Source organism: Nerophis lumbriciformis, linkage group LG35 (assembly GCF_033978685.3).
Source record: "Nerophis lumbriciformis linkage group LG35, RoL_Nlum_v2.1, whole genome shotgun sequence".
Lineage (NCBI taxonomy): Eukaryota > Metazoa > Chordata > Actinopteri > Syngnathiformes > Syngnathidae > Nerophis > Nerophis lumbriciformis.
This window is the reverse complement of record NC_084582.2, coordinates 2,127,501-2,152,210: the sequence shown is the minus strand read 5'-3', so window position 1 is coordinate 2,152,210 and position 24,710 is coordinate 2,127,501. Positions and strand designations below refer to the sequence as shown.

At 39.1% G+C, this 24,710-nt stretch overlaps 2 protein-coding genes across 3 annotated transcripts in view; one reads left to right on the top strand and one right to left on the bottom strand.

Annotated features, from left to right (window-relative positions):
* The window catches only part of LOC133575229 (glutamine amidotransferase-like class 1 domain-containing protein 3, mitochondrial), an 8,114-nt gene extending 4,669 nt beyond the window's left edge, over positions 1-3,445 (bottom strand). The window contains exons 1-4 of one of the 2 annotated variants that reach the window (XM_072912271.1): positions 3,348-3,445; positions 2,855-2,897; positions 860-971; positions 596-767 (exon numbers count right to left, since the gene is read on the bottom strand). In XM_072912271.1, coding sequence (XP_072768372.1) covers positions 596-767; positions 860-967 — 280 coding nt within the window. In that variant the 5' untranslated portion in view covers positions 968-971; positions 2,855-2,897; positions 3,348-3,445. Of the gene's footprint in view, positions 1-595; positions 768-859; positions 972-2,854; positions 2,919-3,347 lie in introns of those variants that run through there. The other variant, XM_061927810.2, reaches the window with a different exon arrangement.
* LOC133575228 (uncharacterized) overlaps positions 3,414-24,710 on the top strand; it is a 22,621-nt gene continuing 1,324 nt past the window's right edge. The window contains exons 1-6 of the mRNA XM_061927809.2: positions 3,414-3,547; positions 8,046-8,159; positions 8,246-9,919; positions 9,986-10,085; positions 17,998-18,146; positions 19,868-19,980. Coding sequence (XP_061783793.2) covers positions 3,502-3,547; positions 8,046-8,159; positions 8,246-9,919; positions 9,986-10,085; positions 17,998-18,146; positions 19,868-19,980 — 2,196 coding nt within the window. The 5' untranslated portion in view covers positions 3,414-3,501. The remainder of the gene's footprint in view (positions 3,548-8,045; positions 8,160-8,245; positions 9,920-9,985; positions 10,086-17,997; positions 18,147-19,867; positions 19,981-24,710) is intronic.

Genomic DNA, 24,710 nt, shown 5'->3' with positions numbered 1-24,710 from the left:
TAATGCCCAAGGCATGGGTAACTTACACATCTGTGAAGGCACAATTAATGCTGAAAGGTACATACAGGTTTTGGAACAACATATGCTGCCATCTAAGCGTCGTCTTTTTCATGGACGCCCCTGCTTATTTCAGCAAGACAAAGCCAAGCCACATTTAGCACGTATTACAACAGCGTGGCTTCGTAAAAAAAGAGTGCGGGTACTTTCCTGGCCCGCCTGCAGTCCAGACCTGTCTCCCATCGAAAATGTGTGGCGCATTATGAAGCGTAAAATACGACAGCGGAGACCCCGGACTGTTGAACGACTGTTAATTATTATTTGCAAAAAAAAAAAATAAAGTTTATGAGTTTGAACATCAAATATCTTGTCTTTGCAGTGCATTCAATTGAATATGGGTTGAAAATGATTTGCAAATCATTGTATTCCGTTTATATTTACATCTAACACAATTTCCCAACTCATATGGAAACGGGGTTTGTAGATTAAAAATCATCAGAGGTCCCTTTTAATGTTATGTTGTTATATAAGACGTATGGCATCTATTACGTTGGAAAAGTGATATAATATATAAATAATATATGAATCTAAAGCCTACCAGGGATGATGACAGCATCAAAAGCTGAAACATCGAGCTTGGCCAGATCTGTAACATCACCCCTGGCGATACGGGCGCTCTCCTGTAGGATGTTTCTCTTCTCTTCTGTCGGCTTCCCCTCAGAATGATTGACGACGTGCATCTGATCTGCATTTGGAGCAAACATCTGCACCTGAGGGAGGATGCCAATGTGGTTATCATTCTGAAGCACCCGCACGTTAGGAAACTACACATTTGGTAGTGGAGTACTACTACTGTACTTACTTTGGCGCCAGCGCGACTCAGATGAACGAGGACGGCGGAGGCCTCGTGGATCTCTGTGCCATCATACACTCCGCAGCCCGAGAGAATAACAGCTACACGCTTTGCCATGGTGCTGCTCAAACAAACAAACGCACACAGGCGCCATATGAACACCCTTCCTACTGTACAGTACCAGTCAACAGTTTAGACACATTTTATTTATCAGTCTTTAATATCAGTATAGAATAGGGTTTCGACAAAATGTCGTAGTTCAGTTTATTTCACACTTTTCTTATTACGGTAAATTACAAACCCCGTTTCCATATGAGTTAGGAAATTGTGTTAGATGTAAATATAAACGGAATACAATGATTTGCAAATCATTTTCAACCCATATTCAGTTGAATATGCTACAAAGACAACATATTTGATGTTCAAACTGATAAACGTTTTTTTTTTTTGCAAATAATCATTAACTTTAGAATTTGATGCCAGCAACACGTGACAAAGAAGTTGGGAAAGGTGGCAATAAATACTGATAAAGTTGAGGAATGCTCATCAAACACTTATTTGGAACATCCCACAGGTGAACAAGCAAATTGGGAACAGGTGGATGCCATGATTGGGTATAAAAGTAGATTCCATGAAATGCTCAGTCATTCACAAACAAGGATGGGGCGAGGGTCACCACTTTGTCAACAAATGCGTGAGAAAATTGTTGAACAGTCTAAGAAAAACCTTTCTCAACCAGCTATTGCAAGGAATTTAGGGATTTCACCATCTACGCTCCGTAATATCATCAAATGGGTCAGAGAATCTGGAGAAATCACTGCACGTAAGCAGCTAAGCCCGTGACCTTCGATCCCTCAGGCTGTACTGCATCAACAAGCGACATAAGTGTGTAAAGGATATCACCACATGGGCTCAGGAACACTTCAGAAACCCACTGTCAGTAACTACAGTTGGTCGCTACATCTGTAAGTGCAAGTTAAAACTCTCCTATGCAAAGCGAAAACAGTTTATCAACAACACCCAGAAACGCCGTCGGTTTCACTGGGCCTGAGCTCATCTAAGATGAACTAATACAAAGTGGAAAAGTGTTCTGTGGTCTGACGAGTCCACATTTTAAATTGTTTTTGGAAACTGTGGACGTCGTGTCCTCCGGACCAAAAAGGAAAAGAACCATCCGGATTGTTATAGGCGCAAAGTTGAAAAGGCAGCATATGTGATGATATGTGGGTGTATTAATGCCCAAGACATGGGTAACTTACACATCTGTGAAGGCACCATTAATGTTGAAAGGTACATACAGGTTTTGGAGCAACATATGTTGCCATCCAAGCAATGTTACCATGGACGCCCCTGCTTATTTCAGCAAGACAATGCCAAGCCACGTGTTACATCGACGTGGCTTCATAGTAAAAGAGTGCGACTACACAAAAGTGTAGTCCAGACCTGTCTCCCATTGAAAATGTGTGGCGCATTATGAAGCCTAAAATACCACAAAGGAGACCCCCGGACTGTTGAACAACTTAAGCTGTACATCAAGCAAGAATGGGAAAGAATTCCACCTGAGAAGCTTAAAAAATGTGTCTCCTCAGTTCCCAAACGTTTACTGAGTGATGTTAAAAGGAAAGGCCATGTAACACAGTGGTGAACATGCCCTTTCCCAACTACTTTGGCACGTATTGCAGCCATGAAATTCTAAGTTAATTATTATTTGCAAAAAAAAATAAAGTTTATGAGTTTGAACATCAAATATGTTGTCTTTGTAGTGCATTCAACTTAATGTGGGTTGGAAAGGATTTGCAAATCATTGTATTCCGTTTATATTTACATCTAACACAATTTCCCAACTCATATGGAAACAGGGTTTGTACATTCAAACAAAAAAGGAATGGTAATTCAACGTTTAGTAAATAACAATTATCATTCTAAACGACATATCTTAAAGACAACCAAAGTTATTATCATCTATCTATCTAAACAGTTAAAGAAACACATAAAAAGCCTCACCTTGAGAAGATCTGCAGGTATTCTGTCTGCCCGATGTGTGTTTCTGCTCTCCAGGAAGAGATGTGACACTTGTGACTTACACTCTCCTTTTTATTTGCTTTCCAGCCTCCTCCCACTTTAAAGGATGACTTCATTCACAGGAACACTTTTTTTTTTTGTCACTAACTATTCAGTAACCCACACAAACAAAAATGCCAAGTCATGCTTACAGTTCCTAGTTTTCATTGAACATTTGCACTGTTTTAAAAATCATCTAATACCCGTTTTATCACGTGTCATTATTATTATTATTTATGTTTTAACTTGTTACCATAATTTATTATTCAATTGTTTGCTGTTGTTTATGCGATGTTTAACACACATTTTCTTTGCCCCTCACTGTCACTTGCTTGCTTACAAAAAATGGAATAAAAAGCTGGCTATAAGGTCAACAATTGAACCTTTCATACACTTTTTTTATTGTATTATTTTGATATTTATATAAATTACTTACCGTTTTTTTGCCACGTCTGCTCGAGTGACTAATTATTCCCTCCTTTTTCCGTTTCCGCGGTAAACTGACACTTCCTGGTGTTGCGTGATGACGTCACACGCACGCCAATAAAGCGCAAAAGCACCTGGGCGTCTTTTCATTGCTCCTCGCTGCCATGTCGTCGCTGCATGTGTCTGTCGGCATACTGGCCATCTCTGGCGGTAAGACTTCCTAAATCACTTATTCGTACACATTTGAATTAAGTATTTGATGAAAGAGCTAAGCCACGTTGCGAAATGTAATGATGAAATATGGCATGGTGTAACGCTAAACATATGGATAGTCCTGGAGCTTGGAAGTGACATCATTATTATATACAGGTAAAAGCCAGTAAATTAGAATATTTTGAAAAACTTGATTTATTTCAGTAATTGCATTCAAAAGGTGTAACTTGTACATTATATTTATTCATTGCACACAGACTGATGCATTCAAATGTTTATTTCATTTAATTTTGATGATTTGAAGTGGCAACAAATGAAAATCCAAAATTCCGTGTGTCACAAAATTAGAATATTACTTAAGGCTAATACAAAAAAGGGATTTTTAGAAATGTTGGCCAACTGAAAAGTATGAAAATGAAAAATATGAGCATGTACAATACTCAATACTTGGTTGGAGCTCCTTTTGCCTCAATTACTGCGTTAATGCGGCGTGGCATGGAGTCGATGAGTTTCTGGCACTGCTCAGGTGTTATGAGAGCCCAGGTTGCTCTGATAGTGGCCTTCAACTCTTCTGCGTTTTTGGGTCTGGCATTCTGCATCTTCCTTTTCACAATACCCCACAGATTTTCTATGGAGCTAAGGTCAGGGGAGTTGGCGGGCCAATTTAGAACAGAAATACCATGGTCCGTAAACCAGGCACGGGTAGATTTTGCGCTGTGTGCAGGCGCCAAGTCCTGTTGGAACTTGAAATCTCCATCTCCATAGAGCAGGGCAGCAGCAGGAAGCATGAAGTGCTCTAAAACTTGCTGGTAGACGGCTGCGTTGACCCTGGATCTCAGGAAACAGAGTGGACCGACACCGGCAGATGACATGGCACCCCAAACCATCACTGATGGTGGAAACTTTACACTAGACTTCAGGCAACGTGGATCCTGTGCCTCTCCTGTCTTCCTCCAGACTCTGGGACCTCGATTTCCAAAGGAAATGCAACATTTGCATGGTTGGGTGATGGTTTGGGGTGCCATGTCATCTGCTGGTGTCGGTCCACTCTGTTTCCTGAGATCCAGGGTCAACGCAGCCGTCTACCAGCAAGTTTTAGAGCACTTCATGCTTCCTGCTGCTGACCTGCTCTATGGAGATGGAGATTTCAAGTTCCAACAGGACTTGGCGCCTGCACACAGCGCAAAATCTACCCGTGCCTGGTTTACGGACCATGGTATTTCTGTTCTAAATTGGCCCGCCAACTCCCCTGACCTTAGCCCCATAGAAAATCTGTGGGGTATTGTGAAAAGGAAGATGCAGAATGCCAGACCCAAAAACGCAGAAGAGTTGAAGGCCACTATCAGAGCAACCTGGGCTCTCATAACACCTGAGCAGTGCCAGAAACTCATCGACTCCATGCCACGCCGCATTAACGCAGTAATTGAGGCAAAAGGAGCTCCAACCAAGTATTGAGTATTGTACATGCTCATATTTTTCATTTTCATACTTTTCAGTTGGCCAACATTTCTAAAAATCCCTTTTTTGTATTAGCCTTAAGTAATATTCTAATTTTGTGACACACGGAATTTTGGATTTTCATTTGTTGCCACTTCAAATCATCAAAATTAAATGAAATAAACATTTGAATGCATCAGTCTGTGTGCAATGAATAAATATAATGTACAAGTTACACCTTTTGAATGCAATTACTGAAATAAATCAAGTTTTTCAAAATATTCTAATTTACTGGCTTTTACCTGTATGCTTACATAAATACACGCCAATAATATAATATGTTGATATATGACAAATTATTTTTCTTATCAAGCATTGACTCTAAGGAAGAATACAATTATATATGTATGTTTATATATTAATAATAATATATTAATAATTGTATTATTAAGAAAACTTGCATTGTAAACTTTATATTAAAATGTAAAAACTTTCATTAAAAATGACATTGGAATATTGGATGTGTTGAGCTAGGTTTTTTTTTTTAATTGCAAATGACCAATTTTATTTTGTCGTAATAATGCTGCTGCGTGTCAAAAAATATGATTTCTCGTGTATATTTTGTTCAGTACAACATGTAAAAGCTCAAAAGTAGGCCTATTTACATTATTAAACACTTTATAAAGAAAATAAAAAACAGTACAAGGAGGATGATACATAAAATATATGTATTGTAATTTAATGTATTTATAGCAACTCCATTTAAAGAAATGATGAGTGGATTTATTATTGTGAGTATTGTATATCCTGTAAGGATATACTAAATATTGTTGTCTTAGGTCAGGGATCTCCAAACTACGACCCGCCACCGTCCAAAATCCGGCCCGCGGGAAGTCCCAAGTTAAAAAAAAAGAACGTGTTTTTTGTTTTAATTATAAATATATATACATATACATATATATATATATATATATATATATATATATATATATATATATATATATATATATATATATATATAAAATTAAAACAAAAAAACTTTTTTTTTTTACTTGTAACTTTGTTTTAATTGTATATACAGTATATATATATATATAAAATAATTAAAACAAAAAACTTTTTTTTTTTTACTTGAAACTTTGTTTTAATTGTATGTATATATATATATATATATATATATATATATATATATATATATATATATATTATAATAATAATTAAAACAAAAAAAAACACACGTTTTCATAAATGTATATATATACACAGCCTGGCCCCTGGCCAAATTGTTTTAACCTAAGGTCAAAAAGTTTGGGGAGCCCTGTCTGAGGTCATTATATATTTTGTTATTTCTCAAGAATCCAATTGTTTTGGTCATGATGTGGTTTATTTGTTTCAGACATGTTTAACAAGTTACATCATTGAACCTGGTCACATTTGCTGTGTTTGACATATCTGAAAAGGAGTAGGAAGAAGTAAAGCGTATATTTTATTCCTGCTCCTTCTCCTTGTCTTTTACTGATTAACACCATAACTTTTTACATGTTCACAGTAAGTGCACTTCCTGTTTGAAAGAAGTATCTGAGTGATGGGGCAGGACAGTATAAGCCAGGGGTCCCCAAACTACGGTCCGCGGGCCGAAACCGGCCCGCCAGCGTCCAAAATCCGGCCCGCGCGAAGTCCAAACAATTTATTTTTATTTTTATTTTTTTTAAATCTGTCTTTTCTAATCCATTTTCTACCGCTTGTTACTCTCGGTGTCTCCTAGTCGCTCAGGCAAATCATATTGGAAAAATTCATTTTTCTATCGATAATCAATAATCAAGTGCGCACTCTTTCAGTTAATTAGTGTGCGAGGAATATATATATATCAGGGCAGCAACAACTAGTCGATTAAATCGATTAAAATCGATTACAAAAATAATTGGCGATTAATTTAGTCATCGATTTGTTGGATCTATGCTATCGGCATGCGCAGAGGCAATTTTTATTGTTTTTTTTTAATTTTATTTTATTTTTTATTTTTTTATTTTTTTTATAAATCTATATTTATAAACTGCAACATGTACAAACAGCTGAGAAACAATAATCAAAATAAGTATGGTGCCAGTATGATGCTTTTTTTTTCAATAAAATACTGGAAAGGATAGAAATGTATTTTGTCTCTTTTATCCGATTATTAATCGATTAATCGAAGTAATAATCAACAGATTAATCTCGATTAGCAAATTAATCGTTAGTTGCAGCCCTAATATATATATATATATATATATATATATATATATATATATATATATATATATATATATAATATATGTATATATATATATACACACAGTTGTGGTCAAAAGTTTACATAATGTCATGGCTGTCTTGAGTTTCCAATAATTTCCACAACTCTTATTTTTTTGTGATTGAGTGATTGGAGCACATACTTGTTTGTCACAAAAAACATTCGTAAGAGTTGTAGAAATTAATGGAAACTAAAGACAGCCATGACATTATGTTATTTACAAGTGTATGTAAACGTTTGACCACAACTGTATGTATATATATATATATATATATATATATATATATATATATATATATATATATATATATATATATGTGTGTGTGTTTATGTGTATATGTATATATATATATATATATATATATATATATATGTATATGTATATATATATATATGTATATGTATATGTATATGTGTATATATATATATATATAGCCCGGTCCCCGGCCAAATTGTCGTAACCCAATGTGGCCCTCGAGTCCAAAAGTTTGGGGGCCCCTGTTATAAGCCTTTGCTTCTTCCTGCTTCTTTTATCTTTATTTTGTTCGTGTTTTTGTTGTTGTGATATTACTATTGTTTTTTTCAGACGACGACGTTGTATTGTTGATGCTATTTCATGTGACTTGTGTAGTTGAAGAGTATTTTTGGTTTGTTGTGTTCGAAATAAATGAAATTAATTACAACATATTTTCAGTAGTTATTGAAATATATGTTCTTATTCATGTAAATTTATGACCCAAATAAAATGTGTCATCATTCCTTTTGAAGGGTCCCTGCTACTGTTGGTAAACAACTATGGCAGTACTCCCCAAAACGACCTCATCCCTCCTACTGCACTTGGGGTTCTGCTCCTCATCATCGCTGCCATCGTCGCTTATGCAGGTTTGCTTGCATTCTGTCCCCCCCCCGCCCTAAATAAAAACTGTTTGTTGCTTTCAACTTCATGTCACGCTGGTGTTTTTTTGCAGGCGTCTGTCGGAGCTTGTCCAGTTCGCAGCTCTTCTCCTCGCTGTGTCTGACAGTCTCAGCCTTGTGGTTCGGCTCCAGTCTGGTCTACATCCTGACCGGACAGGGGGTCCTCGAGCCCAAAGACCTAAGATCCTCATTAGTCCCGGGCTTGGCCGCCTTCGCCTTGGCTTTGTTCATCATAGGCAGCGTAGCTCTCCTAGTTAAAAAGGCGGTTCTGTTCATCGTCGCCATCGGCATCAGCTTGGCTTGTGCGCACCAAATCGCCAGCCTGTCCGCGGAAGGTTTCTGCCAATCTGCCACGGCCGCCAACTACCTTCTGGTGTCTCTGGTGGGTGGCTACTTCGGTGCAGGGCGTTTGTTGTCCACTGTTACGCATGGGAAAGTGGAACTTCCAGGGGTTAGCCTGCAAACAAAAGGCAAGCTGAAGTCTGAGACGCACTGGTGTTCTGACGCAGTGTCAGTGGGTGTGGTGATGAACCTGTTGGCGGCCTCAGTGTTAGCCTGTCCTTTGTTGGGTGTGGTTCCTCAGCTCTTTGTCGGCCACGTCCCCTGGCTGTGGACAGCCGGCGTGTACCAGCTCGGGTTGTGCGTCCTATTCTACCGATCCATGGACCCGCTCTCCGCTGCCTTTTACGGCTTCATGTCGGTGCTGAGGTTCGCAGAAGGCTACAGCGCCCTCCTGTCCTTCTATTCCATACGACCCTTCTCCCCCGTTCCCTTCCCGGTCGTCTTCGCCGTGCTTTTCTTCATCCTGACTCTGTTCAGCTGTCAGAAAAGCCTGCTGGAGGGACTCTACCATTTACTATTCGTGGCCTACTGTATAGCCATTGCTGCTCAACCTCAAGGCTTCTTCCAGGAAGGCACCCAGGGCGTCCAGGCGGCCATATTTGTCGGCTCTGCATTTGTGCTTCTAATAACCACTTATAACATAGTCGCCTCCAAGAGGATCCCTACCGGACGGGGCATTTTTAAAGCGTTGGTAAACAAGACGAGGGGCCTCACACTCCGCGTCCACGATAAAGACCTTCACGCGCCTCACCTGGGCTACTCCAAATATGCCGATGCAGAGGTGTTAGGTCACGCCTGTAGTGTCCTGGCTACGTTCGCCGTCACGGCAACGGTCGGCGACAGGCCGGTGTTGTCCGTGCTGGTGCTCCCCTGGGTGGTCGTCGCCGGCGGCGTCCTCCAGCTGCTCTGCGGCTCGGTCGCCTTCTCCCGGGGGAAAACCTTCGAGAGCACCGTTTTCACCCTCTACGGGGTCATGTGGACCGTGTGGGGCTTGACTCGGTACGGCGGGCTGTACGGCGAAACGAGAGGCTTCAACGTGGCCGTGGGGATCATCGCCTTCCTGATGTTCAACGCCCTGGTGGCGGCGGCGGCTCTGTTTGTGAGCGTCGCCTGGTTCGTGTACGCGCTCTCCTTCCAGCTCATCATCATCAGCTTCCTGCTGGACGCCCTCGATGTTTTGCCTTTCGGCTACGACATAGGAGTCACCATTATCTTCGGCCTCGTCAGCTTTTATTGTTTCGGGGCTCATCTTTTCAACAGCACCTTCCAGTCTCCTCAGCTTCCCCTGGGGAGACCTTTGATAAGACTGAGCGGGGTCGGCGGAGGGGCGCATATCTGTCCGCACCTGCCAGCCCGAAAGGCCACATCAGTTCAGCAGATTGCAGGTAATAGAATTGGACTGATTTATTTTTTTATGGCGCTCATATTTCATAAGCCACTCTCTTCTGCAGATATCATGAAAAATGGCGGCGCGTGCGGCATGCCGACTGACACGGTCTATGTGCTGGTGGCAGCTTGCAACAGGCCCGATGCTGTTGTCAAAGCATTCAAGTGAGTTATGAATGTGTGGTTTTTGTCTGCATTTTTACCATTCAGCAGAGAGTACTTAGGCCTTTATTTGAAATTGAAGAGAAATTGACTGAATGTTTAATTGGCTCAATTAAGCACTTTCTAATCATGCATTCCTTTTATTCCTTTCAATAATTTGGACGACAGTAATTGCTTCCTGCTTATACTGTATATCTTTCCGCAGAACACCTGTCATGTCTATTTAAGTTTGCACCTATTGCACAGTTGATTTTGAACTCAGTTGTTATAAGTTGGCAGTGGTTCACCAAGTAACACCTCAGAAAACACTCTTAAGATAGGTAGATAGGTCTTTTATTGTCATTGCACAAGTACAACAAACCCGTTCAAGATTAGACAAACGAACAGTGTACAGGGTTACAGAACAGGAACGCCGATGGGTCACCACAAGGCGCCCCGTAAAAGATGGGAAAAAGGTAAAACGCTGGGGAAGGATGAGTAAAAAAATACAATCTTGACTGGGAAAAAACCTCCATAGCAAAGTACATATACATATTACAACGTACATCTCGAAATATCTAGCAACAGAGGGAAGGGAGTGCGGGGCCATGGGGGTGGGCCGCAGCTCTCAGGCCTGCTCGTTTTTCGTATGTGGGTAACAACATTTAACTATGTATATATATTTCCGAATTGGTTTAACTGCCACCCGCCTGAATCTATTTAAAATCTAATTTTTTTTTATTTCAACCGCCCGACCCGACCCGCGGATAAAATCTAATTTTTTTTTATTTCAACCGCCCGACCCGCGGATAATCCGCGGACTCCGCAGTTGTGTCCGCAAACCGCGCATCTCTACAACGTACATCTCGAGATATCTAGCGACAGAGGGAAGGGAGTGCGGGGCCATGGGGTGGGCCGCAGCTCTCAGGCGCTGACCATCCTTTCATCACCCCTATGGGATTTGCCACCATAATGACCAACATTTAAATACAGTAGCATAGTAGGCCTAAGTATTCACTGAAAACAAGGCAGAGGTTTAATTTAACAAGTATATTTAATATGTTGGTCCCTGTAAAATTACATACAGTTTGAACAGTAAAACTGTGTTTGAATGTGGAAAAATTAAACACTAATCACTTAAGTGATTCTTTGGTGTACCACTAAATCATAGCTGGGCAAAATTTTTTTGACTGACTTGAGAGAAAAAAAATGTGTCTGGGGGGCCAATGTGTATGTGTGTATAAATTATATATACACATTTAGCTGTAAAACTCTGCTGTACAGTATGTGTGTTTGGGTCCCTTTTTTTCAGGAACACTAATACCAAAAGTCACGATGTCTGATAGAATTCTAAAATCGTTATGACAGGCCACCTCAAAAAAAACAGAATGGAATTTGACAGTTTTTTTTTACTGAATGGGACACCCAAAATGTGCATGAAAATTAAAAAGAAGAGGGATTTAAAATATTACCTATGAACAATAAAACACTGAATATTAACAACATATAAACGTCGCTCCTCTTTTACTTCTCAGACCAGCTCCTCGATTGTTGTGTACCTTTTACAATCAAGAAAAATTGAAGAGAAATTGACTGAATGTTTAATTGGCTCAATTAAGCACGTTCTATTCATGCATTCCTTTTATTCCTTTCAATAATTTGGACGACAGTAATTTCTTCCTGCTTATACTGTATATCTTTCCGCAGAACACCTGTCATGTCTATTTAAGTTTGCACCTATTGCACTGTTGATTTTGAACTCAGTTGTTATAAGCTGGCAGTGGTTCACCAAGTACCACCTCAGAAAACACTCTTAAGATAGGTAGATAGGTCTTTTATTGTCATTGCACAAGTACAACAAACCCGTTCAAGATTAGACAAACAGTGTACAGGGTTACAGAACAGGAACGCCGATGGGTCGCCACAAGGCGCCCCGTAAAAGATGGGAAAAAGGTATAACGCTGGGGAAGGATGAGTAAAAAAATACAATCTTGACTGGGAAAAAACCTCCATAGCAAAGTACATATACATATTACAACGTACATCTCGAGATATCTAGCAACAGAGGGAAGGGAGTGCGGGGCCATGGGGTGGGCCGCAGCTCTCAGGCGCTGACCATCCTTTCATCACCCCTATGGGATTTGCCACCATAATGACCAACATTTAAATACAGTAGCATAGTAGGCCTAAGTATTCACTGAAAACAAGGCAGAGGTTTAATTTAACAAGTATATTTAATATGTTGGTCCCTGTAAAATTACATACAGTTTGAACAGTAAAACTGTGTTTGAATGTGGAAAAATTAAACACTAATCACTTAAGTGATTCTTTGGTGTACCACTAAATCATAGCTGGGCAAATTTTTTTTGACTGACTTGAGAGAAAAAAAATGTGTCTGGGGGGCCAATGTGTATGTGTGTATAAATTATATATACACATTTAGCTGTAAAACTCTGCTGTACAGTATGTGTGTTTGGGTCCCTTTTTTTCAGGAACACTAATACCAAAAGTCACGATGTCTGATAGAATTCTAAAATCGTTATGACAGACCACCTCAAAAAAACAGAATGGAATTTGACAGTTTTTTTTACTGAATGGGACACCCAAAATGTGCATGAAAATTAAAAAGAAGAGGGATTTAAAATATTACCTATGAACAATAAAACACTGAATATTAACAACATATAAACGTCGCTCCTCTTTTACTTCTCAGACCAGCTCCTCGATTGTTGTGTACCTTTTACAATCAAGAAAAATTGAAGAGAAATTGACTGAATGTTTAATTGGCTCAATTAAGCACGTTCTATTCATGCATTCCTTTTATTCCTTTCAATAATTTGGACGACAGTAATTGCTTCCTGCTAATACTGTATATCTTTCCGCAGAACACCTGTCATGTCTATTTAAGTTTGCACCTGTTGCACTGTTGATTTTGAACTCAGTTGTTATAAGCTGGCAGTGGTTCACCAAGTACCACCTCAGAAAACACTCTTAAGATAGGTAGATAGGTCTTTTATTGTCATTGCACAAGTACAACAAAACTTTTTTTTCAGCACAAACCCGTTCAAGATTAGACAAACAAACAGTGTACAGGGTTACAGAACAGGAACGCCGATGGGTCGCCACAAGGCGCCCCGTAAAAGATGGGAAAAAGGTATAACGCTGGGGAAGGATGAGTAAAAAAAATACAATCTTGACTGGAAAAAAACCTCCATAGCAAAGTACATATGCATATTACAACGTACATCTCGAGATATCTAGCAACAGAGGGAAGGGAGTGCGGGGCCATGGGAGTGGGCCGCAGCTCTCAGGCGCTGACCATCCTTTCATCACTCCTATGGGATTTGCCACCATAATGACCAACATTAATTTAACAAGTATATTTAATATGTTGGTCCCTGTAAAATTACATACAGTTTGAACAGTAAAACTGTGTTTGAATGTGGAAAAATTAAACACTAATCACTTAAGTGATTCTTTGGTGTACCACTAAATCAGAGCTGGGCAAAAAAAGTTTGACTCGGGGGCCACATTGAGAGAAAAAAAATGTGTCTCCACACTGTCACAAAGTCGTTTTCACTGAGGGCCACATCGCAGTTATGTTTGGCCCCAGAGGGCCGCTTCTAACAGTGAATACTTTTATTACACAATTTTTATTATATTTTTTTTAAACTAAAATGTAAAAAAAAATATGATGTGTTGCAATAATTTCACCTCAAGTTTTTGTGTATATTACCGTAAATGGAAAAACAGTACTGCTGTTTTTATGGTAAAAAACTGGCAGCTCAAATGCCAGAATTTTACTGTAAAATTTTCATTTGTTTTTTTTAATGTAAATTAAAAAAACTGCAATTTTAAAGCAAAATTTTGGCACCTGAGCTGCAAGTTTTTTTGTTTTTGTTTTTACCGCAAATCAACAACTGTAGATTTTTCGGTGTATTATTGTAAATACCAAAACGGCACCACAGTTTATTACAGTAAAAAAAGTTGTTGTTTTTTTCATTTAGAAAAAAATGCTGTAAAAAACACAGTAAATTTCATAATTTAATGAAATCTATTGCTACTTTTACATTGCACAATTTGATGGATAGCTTGCTTTGAAATCATTATTAGTAGTATTTATTTTTATTATAATATATTTTTGCATAATTAGACGTTAACATAATTTGCGATTACATTGAGTACATATCTTTTTTAAGAAAGAAAAAATTTAGGAAGAAAAGTCACAGCACTCTATTCATAAATATTATTTGCAGGCTGTCGAGGGCCAAATAAAATGAAGTGGCGGGCCACATCTGGCCCCCGGGCCTTGAGTTTGACAACTGTGGTCTATGGAGACACATAATTAGCTGCTAACTTGTCAGCCGTGGTACTAAAAATAAATAGCCAGCCAGAGGAGATCGCCGTTTGTAATCGTCATTAAAAATTTATAATCTGCAACGGCAATTTTTATCACAAAAAATCGACCAATTGATTGGCACATCCCTAATTGACACTTGTAGTAAACAATGTTTTTTTGTATTGTGATGTTTTTCAATGTCAGCCTTTTTTAGTGCCAATTATTTATTCATTTATTTATGTTTCAATGTCGTTCTTCTTCAACTAAATTGTCCACTGCCTTCTCAGATCCTTAAAGTATGCTTCTAGTCCACAGGTGTCAAACTCAAGGCCCGGGGGCCAGTTCTGGCCCGCTACATCATTTTATGTGGCCCGCAAAAGCCTGGAAAAAATGGATTTCAATATTTTTTTATTTTTTTTAACTAAATTTTTTACTAAACAGAAAAAAAAATGCATATTTTAAACTTTAATATTATCTGATCATGCCAATTATATTATTATATACTGTATTCCAAAACAATTTTTGTGAGATAAAAACAAATAGTTAAATATCTGCTTGTCACTTTTATGTATGATTTTAAAGCTAGTTATACATAAAAAAAAATCTAATAATCAAATGCATGTGCATTTCGATACCGTATTTTTCTGAGTATAAGTCGCACTGGAGTATAAGTCGCATTTTTGGGGGAAATGTATTTGATAAAAGCCAACACCAAGAATAGACATTTGAAAGGCAATTTAAAATAAATCAAGAATAGTGAACAACAGGCTGAATAAGTGTACGTTATATGAGGCATAAATAACCAACTGGTATGTTAACGTAACATATTATGGTAAGAGTCATTCAAATAACTATAACATATAGAACATGCTATACGTTTACCAAACAATCTGTCACTCCTAATCGCTAAATCCCATGAAATCTTATACGTCTAGTCTCTTACGTGAATAGGCTAAATAATATTATTTGATATTTTACGATAATGTGTTGATAATTTCACACATAAGTCGCTCCCGAGTATAAGTCGCACCCAAACTATGAAAAAAAACTGCGACTTATAATCCGAAAAATACGGTATTTATGTTTCAATGTTGTTCTTCTTCAACTAAATTTTCCACTGCCTTCTCAGATCCTTAAAGTATGCTTCTAGCGCACAGGTGTCAAACTCAAGGCCCGGGGGCCAGTTCTGGCCCGCTACATCATTTTATGTGGCCCGCGAAAGCCTGGAAAAAATGAATTTCAATAAAATACTTTATTTAAAAAACTTTTTTTTTTTTACTAAATGCATTTGTTCTTTCAATTTTGACAGAAAAAAATGCATATTTTCAACTTTAATATTATCTGATCATGCCAATTATATTATTATACACTGTATTGCAAAACTATTTTTGTGAGATATACAAGTACCGTATTTTTCGGACTATAAGTCGCAGTTTTTTTCATAGTTTGGCCGGGGGTGCGACTTATACTCAGGAGCGACTTATGTGTGAAATTATTAACACATTAGCGTAAAATATCAAATAATATTATTTAGCTCATTCACGTAAGAGACTAGACCAGGGGTCGGCAACCTTTACCAGTCAAAGAGCCATTTTGACCAGCTTCACAAATTATAGATAACAATGGGAGCCGCAAAAAATTTTGAAATTTTAAATGAAATAACACTGCATACAAAGTTTTGTTTTGCTTTGTGCTGTGTATAAACCAGGGGTCTCAGACACGATGCCCACACCTTTTTATGGAATTTTTAAGCTGGTGCGGCACGCGGGTTTTAAACGAATAGTGGTTGTCAGCGTCATGCGTGACGTGATGGTTCAGCATTTAGCGCCCACTACAATTAGCGTGCCTGATCAGCCACATGTTGAATGGGGCTTTCGCTTGCTCACGTAGGTGACAGCAAGGCATACTTGGTCAACAACCACACAGGTTACACTGACGGTCGCGGTATAAAAAAAACTTTAACACTCTTACTAATAATGCGCCACACTGTGAACCCACACCAAACAAGAATGACAAACACATTTCGGGAGAACATCGGCACCGTAACACAACATAAACACAACAGGACAAATACCCAGAATCCCATGCAGCCCTAACTCTTCCGGGCTACATTATACACCCCCGCTACCAAACCCCGCCCACCTCAACCAACGCACAGAGGAGGGGGGTTGATGTGTGAGGGAGCAGGCTTGGGGTGGGGGCGGAGTTTGGTGGTAGCAGGGGTGTATAATGTAGCCCGGAAGAGTCAGGGCTGCATGGGATTCTGGGTGTTTGTTCTGTTGTGTTTATGTTGTGTTAAGGTGCAGATGTTCTCCCGAAATGTGTTTGTCATTCTTGTTTGGTTTTGGTTCAAAGTGTGGCGCATTATTAGTAAGAGTGTTAAAGTTGTTTTATATTTGGTCACCGTCAGTGTAACCTGTGTGGCTGTTGACCAAGTATGCCTTGCTGTCACGTACGTGTGCAAGCAGAAGATGTATATTGTATAGCAATTGTTAGGCTGGCACGTTGTTGATACAGATTGTAGAGGGCGCCAAATGTTGTACCATCATGGCACGCCTTTATTGTAGCTGTAAGGGTGGAAATCGGTGAATATTAATCCCGGGATTTTTCTGCGAGAGGCACTGAAATCCGGAAGTTTCACGGGAAAATTGGGGGGTTCAGCAAGTAAACTGCTGAGCCGCATCAGAGTGATCAAAGAGCCGCATGCGGCTCCGGAGCCGCGGGTTGCCGACCCCTGGACTAGACGTATAAGGTTTCATGGGATTTAGCGATTAGGAGTGACAGATTGTTTGGTAAACGTATAGCATGTTCTATATGTTATAGTTATTTGAATGACTCTTACCATAATATGTTACGTTAACATACCAGTTGGTTATTTATGCCTCATATAACGTACACTTATTCAGCCTGTTGTTCACTATTCTTTATTTATTTTAAATTGCCTTTCAAATGTCTATTCTTGGTGTTGGCTTTTATCAAATACATTTCCCCCAAAAATGCGACTTATATATGTTTTTTTCCTTCTCTATTATGCATTTTCGGCCGGTGCGACTTATACTCCGAAAAATACGGTATAACCCATTTACCATTTATATGTATGATTTTTTAAAGCAAGTTATACGTAAAAAAAATCTAATAATCAAATTCATATGCATTTCGATTAATCATGATTAATCACAGGTTGTTACCCGCATGCATAATGTAAATAAATTGTAAAAAAAAAAAAGCAGCCATTACTGCGATGTGGCCCTCAATGAAAATTAGTTTGACACCCCTGTTCTCGCCCTTCCACGTGAATGTGCCCACTCCATGCCAAAAGACTGCCATTCAGTTGAAAGTTAAAAAATTAAATTAAATTAAAGCAAAAAAAAATAGAAGAAAGGTAAGAAAATGTATTAGTCGTTGTCAATATGTATTTTTTTTGTATAAAGCCAATATTGAATTTCAAAGGCAAAACTGAACGGCAGTGTTCTGGCGACATGAACCAGGCCCACGTGAATACGATCGAACTATTCTGCTCTCTATAGTAATAGTAGCTGTAATGTAATGTAACTAATGCAATGAAAGTAACTACACAACTGCTGTGCTTGTTGACAGGGCGAAGAAGCAGGCTCAGGACAGACCCATGTCCATGTGGCTGTCCTCCATCAGGCAGCTTGACCCCGTCAGACACCTGCTGAGCCCCTTGCTGCTGGACTTCATGGAGGCCGCCTGGCCGTCCTCCATCAGCATGGTTATACCCCGAGGTACGTGTCTTGGTTTGTTTTTGTCTCTCCTTCTGTTTTTTTTTTACAAACCCCGTTTCCATATGAGTTGGGAAATTGTGTTGGATGTAAATATAAACGGAATACAATGATTTGCAAATCCTTTTCAACCCATATTCAATTGAATGCACTACAAAGACAAGATATTTGATTTTCAAACTCATAAACTTTTTTTTTAACTTAGAATTTCATGGCTGCAACATGTGCCAAAGTAGTTGAGAAAGGGCATGTTCACCACTGTGTTACATGGCCTTTCCTTTTCACAACACTCAGTAAACGTTTGGGAACTGAGGAGACACATTTTTGAAGCTTCTCAGGTGGAATTCTTTCCCATTCTTGCTTGATGTACAGCTTAAGTTGTTCAACAGTCCGGGGGTCTCCGTTGTGCTATTTTAGGCTTCATAATGCGCCACACATTTTCAATGGGAGACAGGTCTGGACTACAGGCAGGCCAGTCTAGTACCCGCACTCTTTTACTATGAAGACACGTTGATGTAACACGTGGCTTGGCATTGTCTTGCTGAAATAAGCAGGGGCGTCCATGGTAACGTTGCTTGGATGGCAACATATGTTGCTCCAAAACCTGTATATACCTTTCAGCATTAATGGCGCCTTCACAGATGTGTAAGTTACCCATGTCTTGGGCACTAATACACCCCCATACCATCACAGATGCTGGCTTTTCAACTTTGCGCCTAGAACAATCCAGATGGTTCTTTTCCTCTTTGGTCCGGGGTACACGACGTCCACAGTTTCCAAAAACAATTTAAAATGTGGACTCGTCAGACCACAGAACACTTTTCCACTTTGTATCAGTCCATCTTAGATGAGCTCAGGCTCAGCGAAGCCGACGGCGTTTCTGGGTGTTGTTGATAAACATGTTTTCGCCTTGCATAGGAGAGTTTTAACTTGCACTTACAGATGTAGCGACCAACTGTAGTTACTGACAGTGGGTTTCTGAAGTGTTCCTGAGCCCATGTGGTGATATCCTCTACACACTGATGTCGCTTATTGATGCAGTACAGCCTGAGGGATCGAAGGTCACGGGCTTAGCTGCTTACGTGCAGTGATGTCTCCAGATTCTCTGAACCCTTTGATGATATTACGCACCGTAGATGGTGAAATCCCTAAATTCCTTGAGAAAGGTTTTTCTTAAACTGTTCAACAATTTGCTCACACGTTTGTTGACAAAGTGGTGACCCTCGCCCCATCCTTGTTTGTGAATGACTGAGCATTTCATGGAATCTACTTTGATACCCAATCATGGCACCCACCTGTTCCCAATTTGCCTGCTCACCTGTGGGATGTTCCAAATAAGTGTTTGATGAGCATTCCTCAACTTTATCAGTATTTATTGCCACCTTTCCCAACTTCTTTGTCACGTGTTGCTGGCATCAAATTCTAAAGTTAATGATTATTTGCACAAAAAAAAATGTTTATCAGTTTGAACATCAAATATGTTGTCTTTGTAGCATATTCAACTGAATATGGGTTGAAAATGATTTGCAAATCATTGTATTCCGTTTATATTTACATCTAACACAATTTCCCAACTCATATGGAAACGGGGTTTGTATTATTTGATACAAAACGGTCATTTCTTAATGGAATAGAGAAATGGGTGAATAAAGTAATAGTGATTGTCAATGTATTAAAGCCCATTTTAATGAATTAAACATCATCTGGTGTTCTCTCTCACTTAGGCCCATGGATGGACGTGTTTGGTTTAGGAGACGCCGCCAAGCACATCGGGACTCCCCAAAGCATTGCTATCAGGAACCCAGACTGTGCTGTGGCCACCCACCTCATCGATCTAGTAAGGGCCAGGGGCAGGAATCACTGACCACTTGCAAGAAAACACAGCCACATAATTCATATTCCATAAACGCATTTTAGTGCAAAGAGGATGGGAAATTAATTGGAAGCAGGCAAAATTTGAAGACTCATCGCAGTAAACCCTCGCTTATCATGGTTAATTGGCCTGGCCGTGGTACATGTATTTCCACAAAGTAGGTATTATTGGTCATATATTGAATATTTTTGTAGCTGAAGCATCAAAACGACCTATTCTGAGAGCCTTCTGGATATGAAATAACACCCACATACATACTTGCCAACCTTGAGACCTCCAAATTCGGGAGATTTTGGGGGGGGTTGAGGTGGGCAAGGTCGGGGTGGGCAAGGCCGGGGGCGGGGTTAAGGGGGGAGGAGTATATTTATAGCTAGAATTCACTGAAATTCAAGTATTTCTCATATATATATATATATATATATATATATATATATATATATATATATATATATATATATATATATATATATATATATATGTATATATGTATATATGTATATATGTATGTGTGGGAAAAAAAATCACAAGACTATTTCATCTCTACAGGCCTGTTTCATGAGGGGGGGTACCCTCAATCATCAGGAGATTTTAATGGGAGCATTCACATACCATGGTTTATATAGGGCACAGAGTGGGTGGGTACAGGCTGGCGTAGGGGCGTGGTGATTGGCTCATGTGTTACCTAGGAGGTGTTTCCGTCTATGGCGGCATGCTGTTACAATTTCGCTGCGCTTGTTGAGGGATGACAGGTCTGGACGGTAAATAATAAACAGTTTCTCTTTCAAGCATAGGTTGCATCTTTTATTACCACTATTGTAAGGTGTGCTGGATGCAAGAATTTGCCATGTTATTGAATATTCAACATTATTGTCTTTGAGGTCCCAAATGTGTTTGCTGAGTTCTGTGGTATTTCGCAGGTTTTTGTTCCTGAAAGAAGCCTTGTGATTGTTCCATCTGGTTTTGAATTCTCCCTCGGTTAATCCTACATATGTGTCGGATGTGTTAATGTCCTTGCGTATTACCTTAGATTGGTAGACAACTGATGTTTGTAAGCACCCCCCGTTGAGAGGGCGATCAGGTTTCTTTCGACAGTTACAGTCTTTGTTGGTTTTGGAGTCGCTCTGTCTGGGGGCCGACGGCTCATTTGCAATTGTTTTGTTGTGGTTTGAGCCCGTACCCACCCACTCTGTGCCCTATATAAACCATGGTATGCGAATGCTCCCATTAAAATCTCCTGATGATTGAGGGTACCCCCCCCTCATGAAACAGGCCTGTAGAGATGAAATAGTCTTGTGATTTTTTTTCCCACACATACATATATTGCGCTCTACTACGGTATCGAGCACTATTTTTTTGGATAACCTTAAGACATATATATATATATATATATATATATATAAATAAAATAAATGCTTGACTTTCAGTGAATTCTAGCTAAATATATATATATATGTATTTCATTATATGTATGTATATATATATATATATATATATATATATATATATATATATATTAGGGCTGCAACAACTAATTGATTAAATAGATTGATTATAAATATACTTTATATATTATATAATAATATAAATCGACTATAAAAATAGTTGGCGATTAATTTAGTTATCAGTTCGTTGGATCTATGCTATGCTATGCGCAGAGGCATTTTTTTGTATTTAAAAAAAATATATATATTTTTTTTTTTTTAATAAACCTTTATTTATAAACTGCAACATGTACAAACAGCTGAGAAACAATAACCAAAATAAGTATGGTGCCAGTATGCTGTTTTTTTCCAATAAAATACTGGAAAGGATAGAAATGTAGTTTGTCTCCTTTATCCGATTATTAATCGATTAATCGAAGTAATAATCGACAGATTAATCGATTATCAAATTAATCGTTAGTTGCAGCCCTAATATATATATATATATATATATATATATATATATAAATAAAATAAATACTTGAATTTCAGTGTTCATCTATTTACACATATACACACACATAGCACTCCTCTACTCATTGTTGTATTTGAAGTGCAATGGTTTGCAGCCAGTCGCACAGCCTTTGAAGGAGCATAGGTATGGGCAGCATCTGTGAAATTTAATTTGCAGGAAAGGAGTGAGTTTAGGGTTGAATTGTCCATCCTCGTTCTATTCTCTGTCACTCGTCGTCGCCATGACTGTCTCTTCTTCGTTCTTCTGCTTCGTCTCCTTGTTGTGTGTGCAGTTGTGCACTCTCCAAAAGCCGTAGATGTTATAACGTGACTGGACCGGCACGCTGTTTATATGAAGGAAAAGCGGACGTGACGACAGGGGGGCGTGGTTAAGAGGGGAGGAGTATATTACAGCTAGAATTCACCAAGTCAAGTGTTTCATATATATATATATATATATATATATATACATATACAAGAAATACTTGACTTTCAGTGAATTCTAGCTATAAATATGTATTTATTTTATTATATATATATATATATATATATATATATACACAAGAAATACTTGACTTTCAGTGAATTCTAGCTATAAATATATACTTATTTTATTATATATATATATATATATATATATATATATATATATATATATAAAATAAATACTTGAAGTTCATTTATTTACACATAAACACACACATAACACTCATCTACTCATTGTTGAGTTAAGGGTTGAATTGTCCATCCTTGTTCTATTCTCTGTCACTTTTTTTCTAACCATGCTGAACACCCTCTCTGATGATGCATTGCTGTGTGGCACGCACAAAAGTGCTTTCATCAAATGCACTAGATGGCAGTATTGTCCTGTTTAAGAGTGTCACAACATTGCTGTTTAATTGCTTTACGGTAGACGAAAACGTGACTGCTGTTGTTGTGTGTTGTTGCCACGCAGGGAGGACGTTAATGAAACTGCCTAACAATAAACCCACATAAGAAACCAAGAACTCGCCCTCCATCATTCTACAGTTATAACGTGATTGGGCAGGTACGCTGTTTATATTGTGGGAAAGCGGACTCAGGTCCGCATGGACCTGAGTCCGCTTTCCCACAATATAAACCAGGTCCAGGACCAGGTCCATGCGGACTCAGGTCCGCATGGACCTGAGTCCGCTGAATTTCGGGAGATTTTCGGGAGAAAATGTGTCCCGGGAGGTTTTCGGGAGAGGCGCTGAATTTCGGGAGTCTCCCGGAAAATCCGGGAGGGTTGGCAAGTATGCCTACACATTTTTACAACATTAGAAACCATTAGTAAATCAGAGGCTACTTAGAAGGTGAGATAACTCCTGAAAAATTACTGTCTTTTAATGGTCAAAGGTATAGATGTGTGTGTCCAAGTTAAAAGGAAATGGAAGGCTGTCTTCTTTTAATAGATTTATTACAATCTTTGGCATGCTAGGTAACGTTTGCTGTGGTCTGGAACAACAACTATCTGAAATGCAGCCAATATTACATGCAGATAATGTGTCATGAGACATGCAAAACTAAATTATATACAAAGAGGATAAAAGTAAAGGATATTAAATGAGCTCAAATATACCAACAAATGAGGCATAAGGATGCAATATGTACATACAGCTAGCCCAAATGTGCCAACAAGTCAATAACATCAACAAAGCGCACCTTTGTGCATTCACGCACAGCATGAAACTTTTGGGTGGACAAAATGAGACAAGGAAGGAGTGGAAGATTTTACATGTAAACAAACTGTTGCGTCACAGTCCACACTAAGGTGAGTTCCAGAACCGCTGAAATTAATAGGACAAAACGATGTTCACCAAATACTCTCATCAGTGAAGCATACACACACACATACAGGTAAAAGCCAGTAAATTAGAATTTTTTGAAAAACTTGATTTATTTCAGTAATTGCATTCAAAAGGTGTAACTTGTACATTATATTTATTCATTGCACACTCAATACTTGGTTGGAGCTCCTTTTGCCTCAATTACTGCGTTAATGCGGCGTGGCATGGAGTCGATGAGTTTCTGGCACTGCTCAGGTGTTATGAGAGCCCAGGTTGCTCTGATAGTGGCCTTCAACTCTTCTGCGTTTTTGGGTCTGGCATTCTGCATCTTCCTTTTCACAATACCCCACACATTTTCTATGGGGCTAAGGTCAGGGGAGTTGGCGGGCCAATTTAGAACAGAAATACCATGGTCCGTAAACCAGGCACGGGTAGATTTTGCGCTGTGTGCAGGCGCCAAGTCCTGTTGGAACTTGAAATCTCCATCTCCATAGAGCAGGTCAGCAGCAGGAAGCATGAAGTGCTCTAAAACTTGCTGGTAGACGGCTGCGTTGACCCTGGATCTCAGGAAACAGAGTGGACCGACACCAGCTGGACTGCTGCTGAGTGGTCCAAAGTCATGTTTTCTGACGAAAGCAAATTTTGCATTTCCTTTGGAAATTGAGGTCCCAGAGTCTGGAGGAAGACAGGAGAGGCACAGGATCCACGTTGCCTGAAGTCTAGTGTAAAGTTTCCACCATCAGTGATGGTTTGGGGTGCCATGTCATCTGCTGGTGTCGGTCCACTCTGTTTCCTGAGATCCAGGGTCAACGCAGCCGTCTACCAGCAAGTTTTAGAGCACTTCATGCTTCCTGCTGCTGACCTGCTCTATGGAGATGGAGATTTCAAGTTCCAACAGGACTTGGCGCCTGCACACAGCGCAAAATCTACCCGTGCCTGGTTTACGGACCAT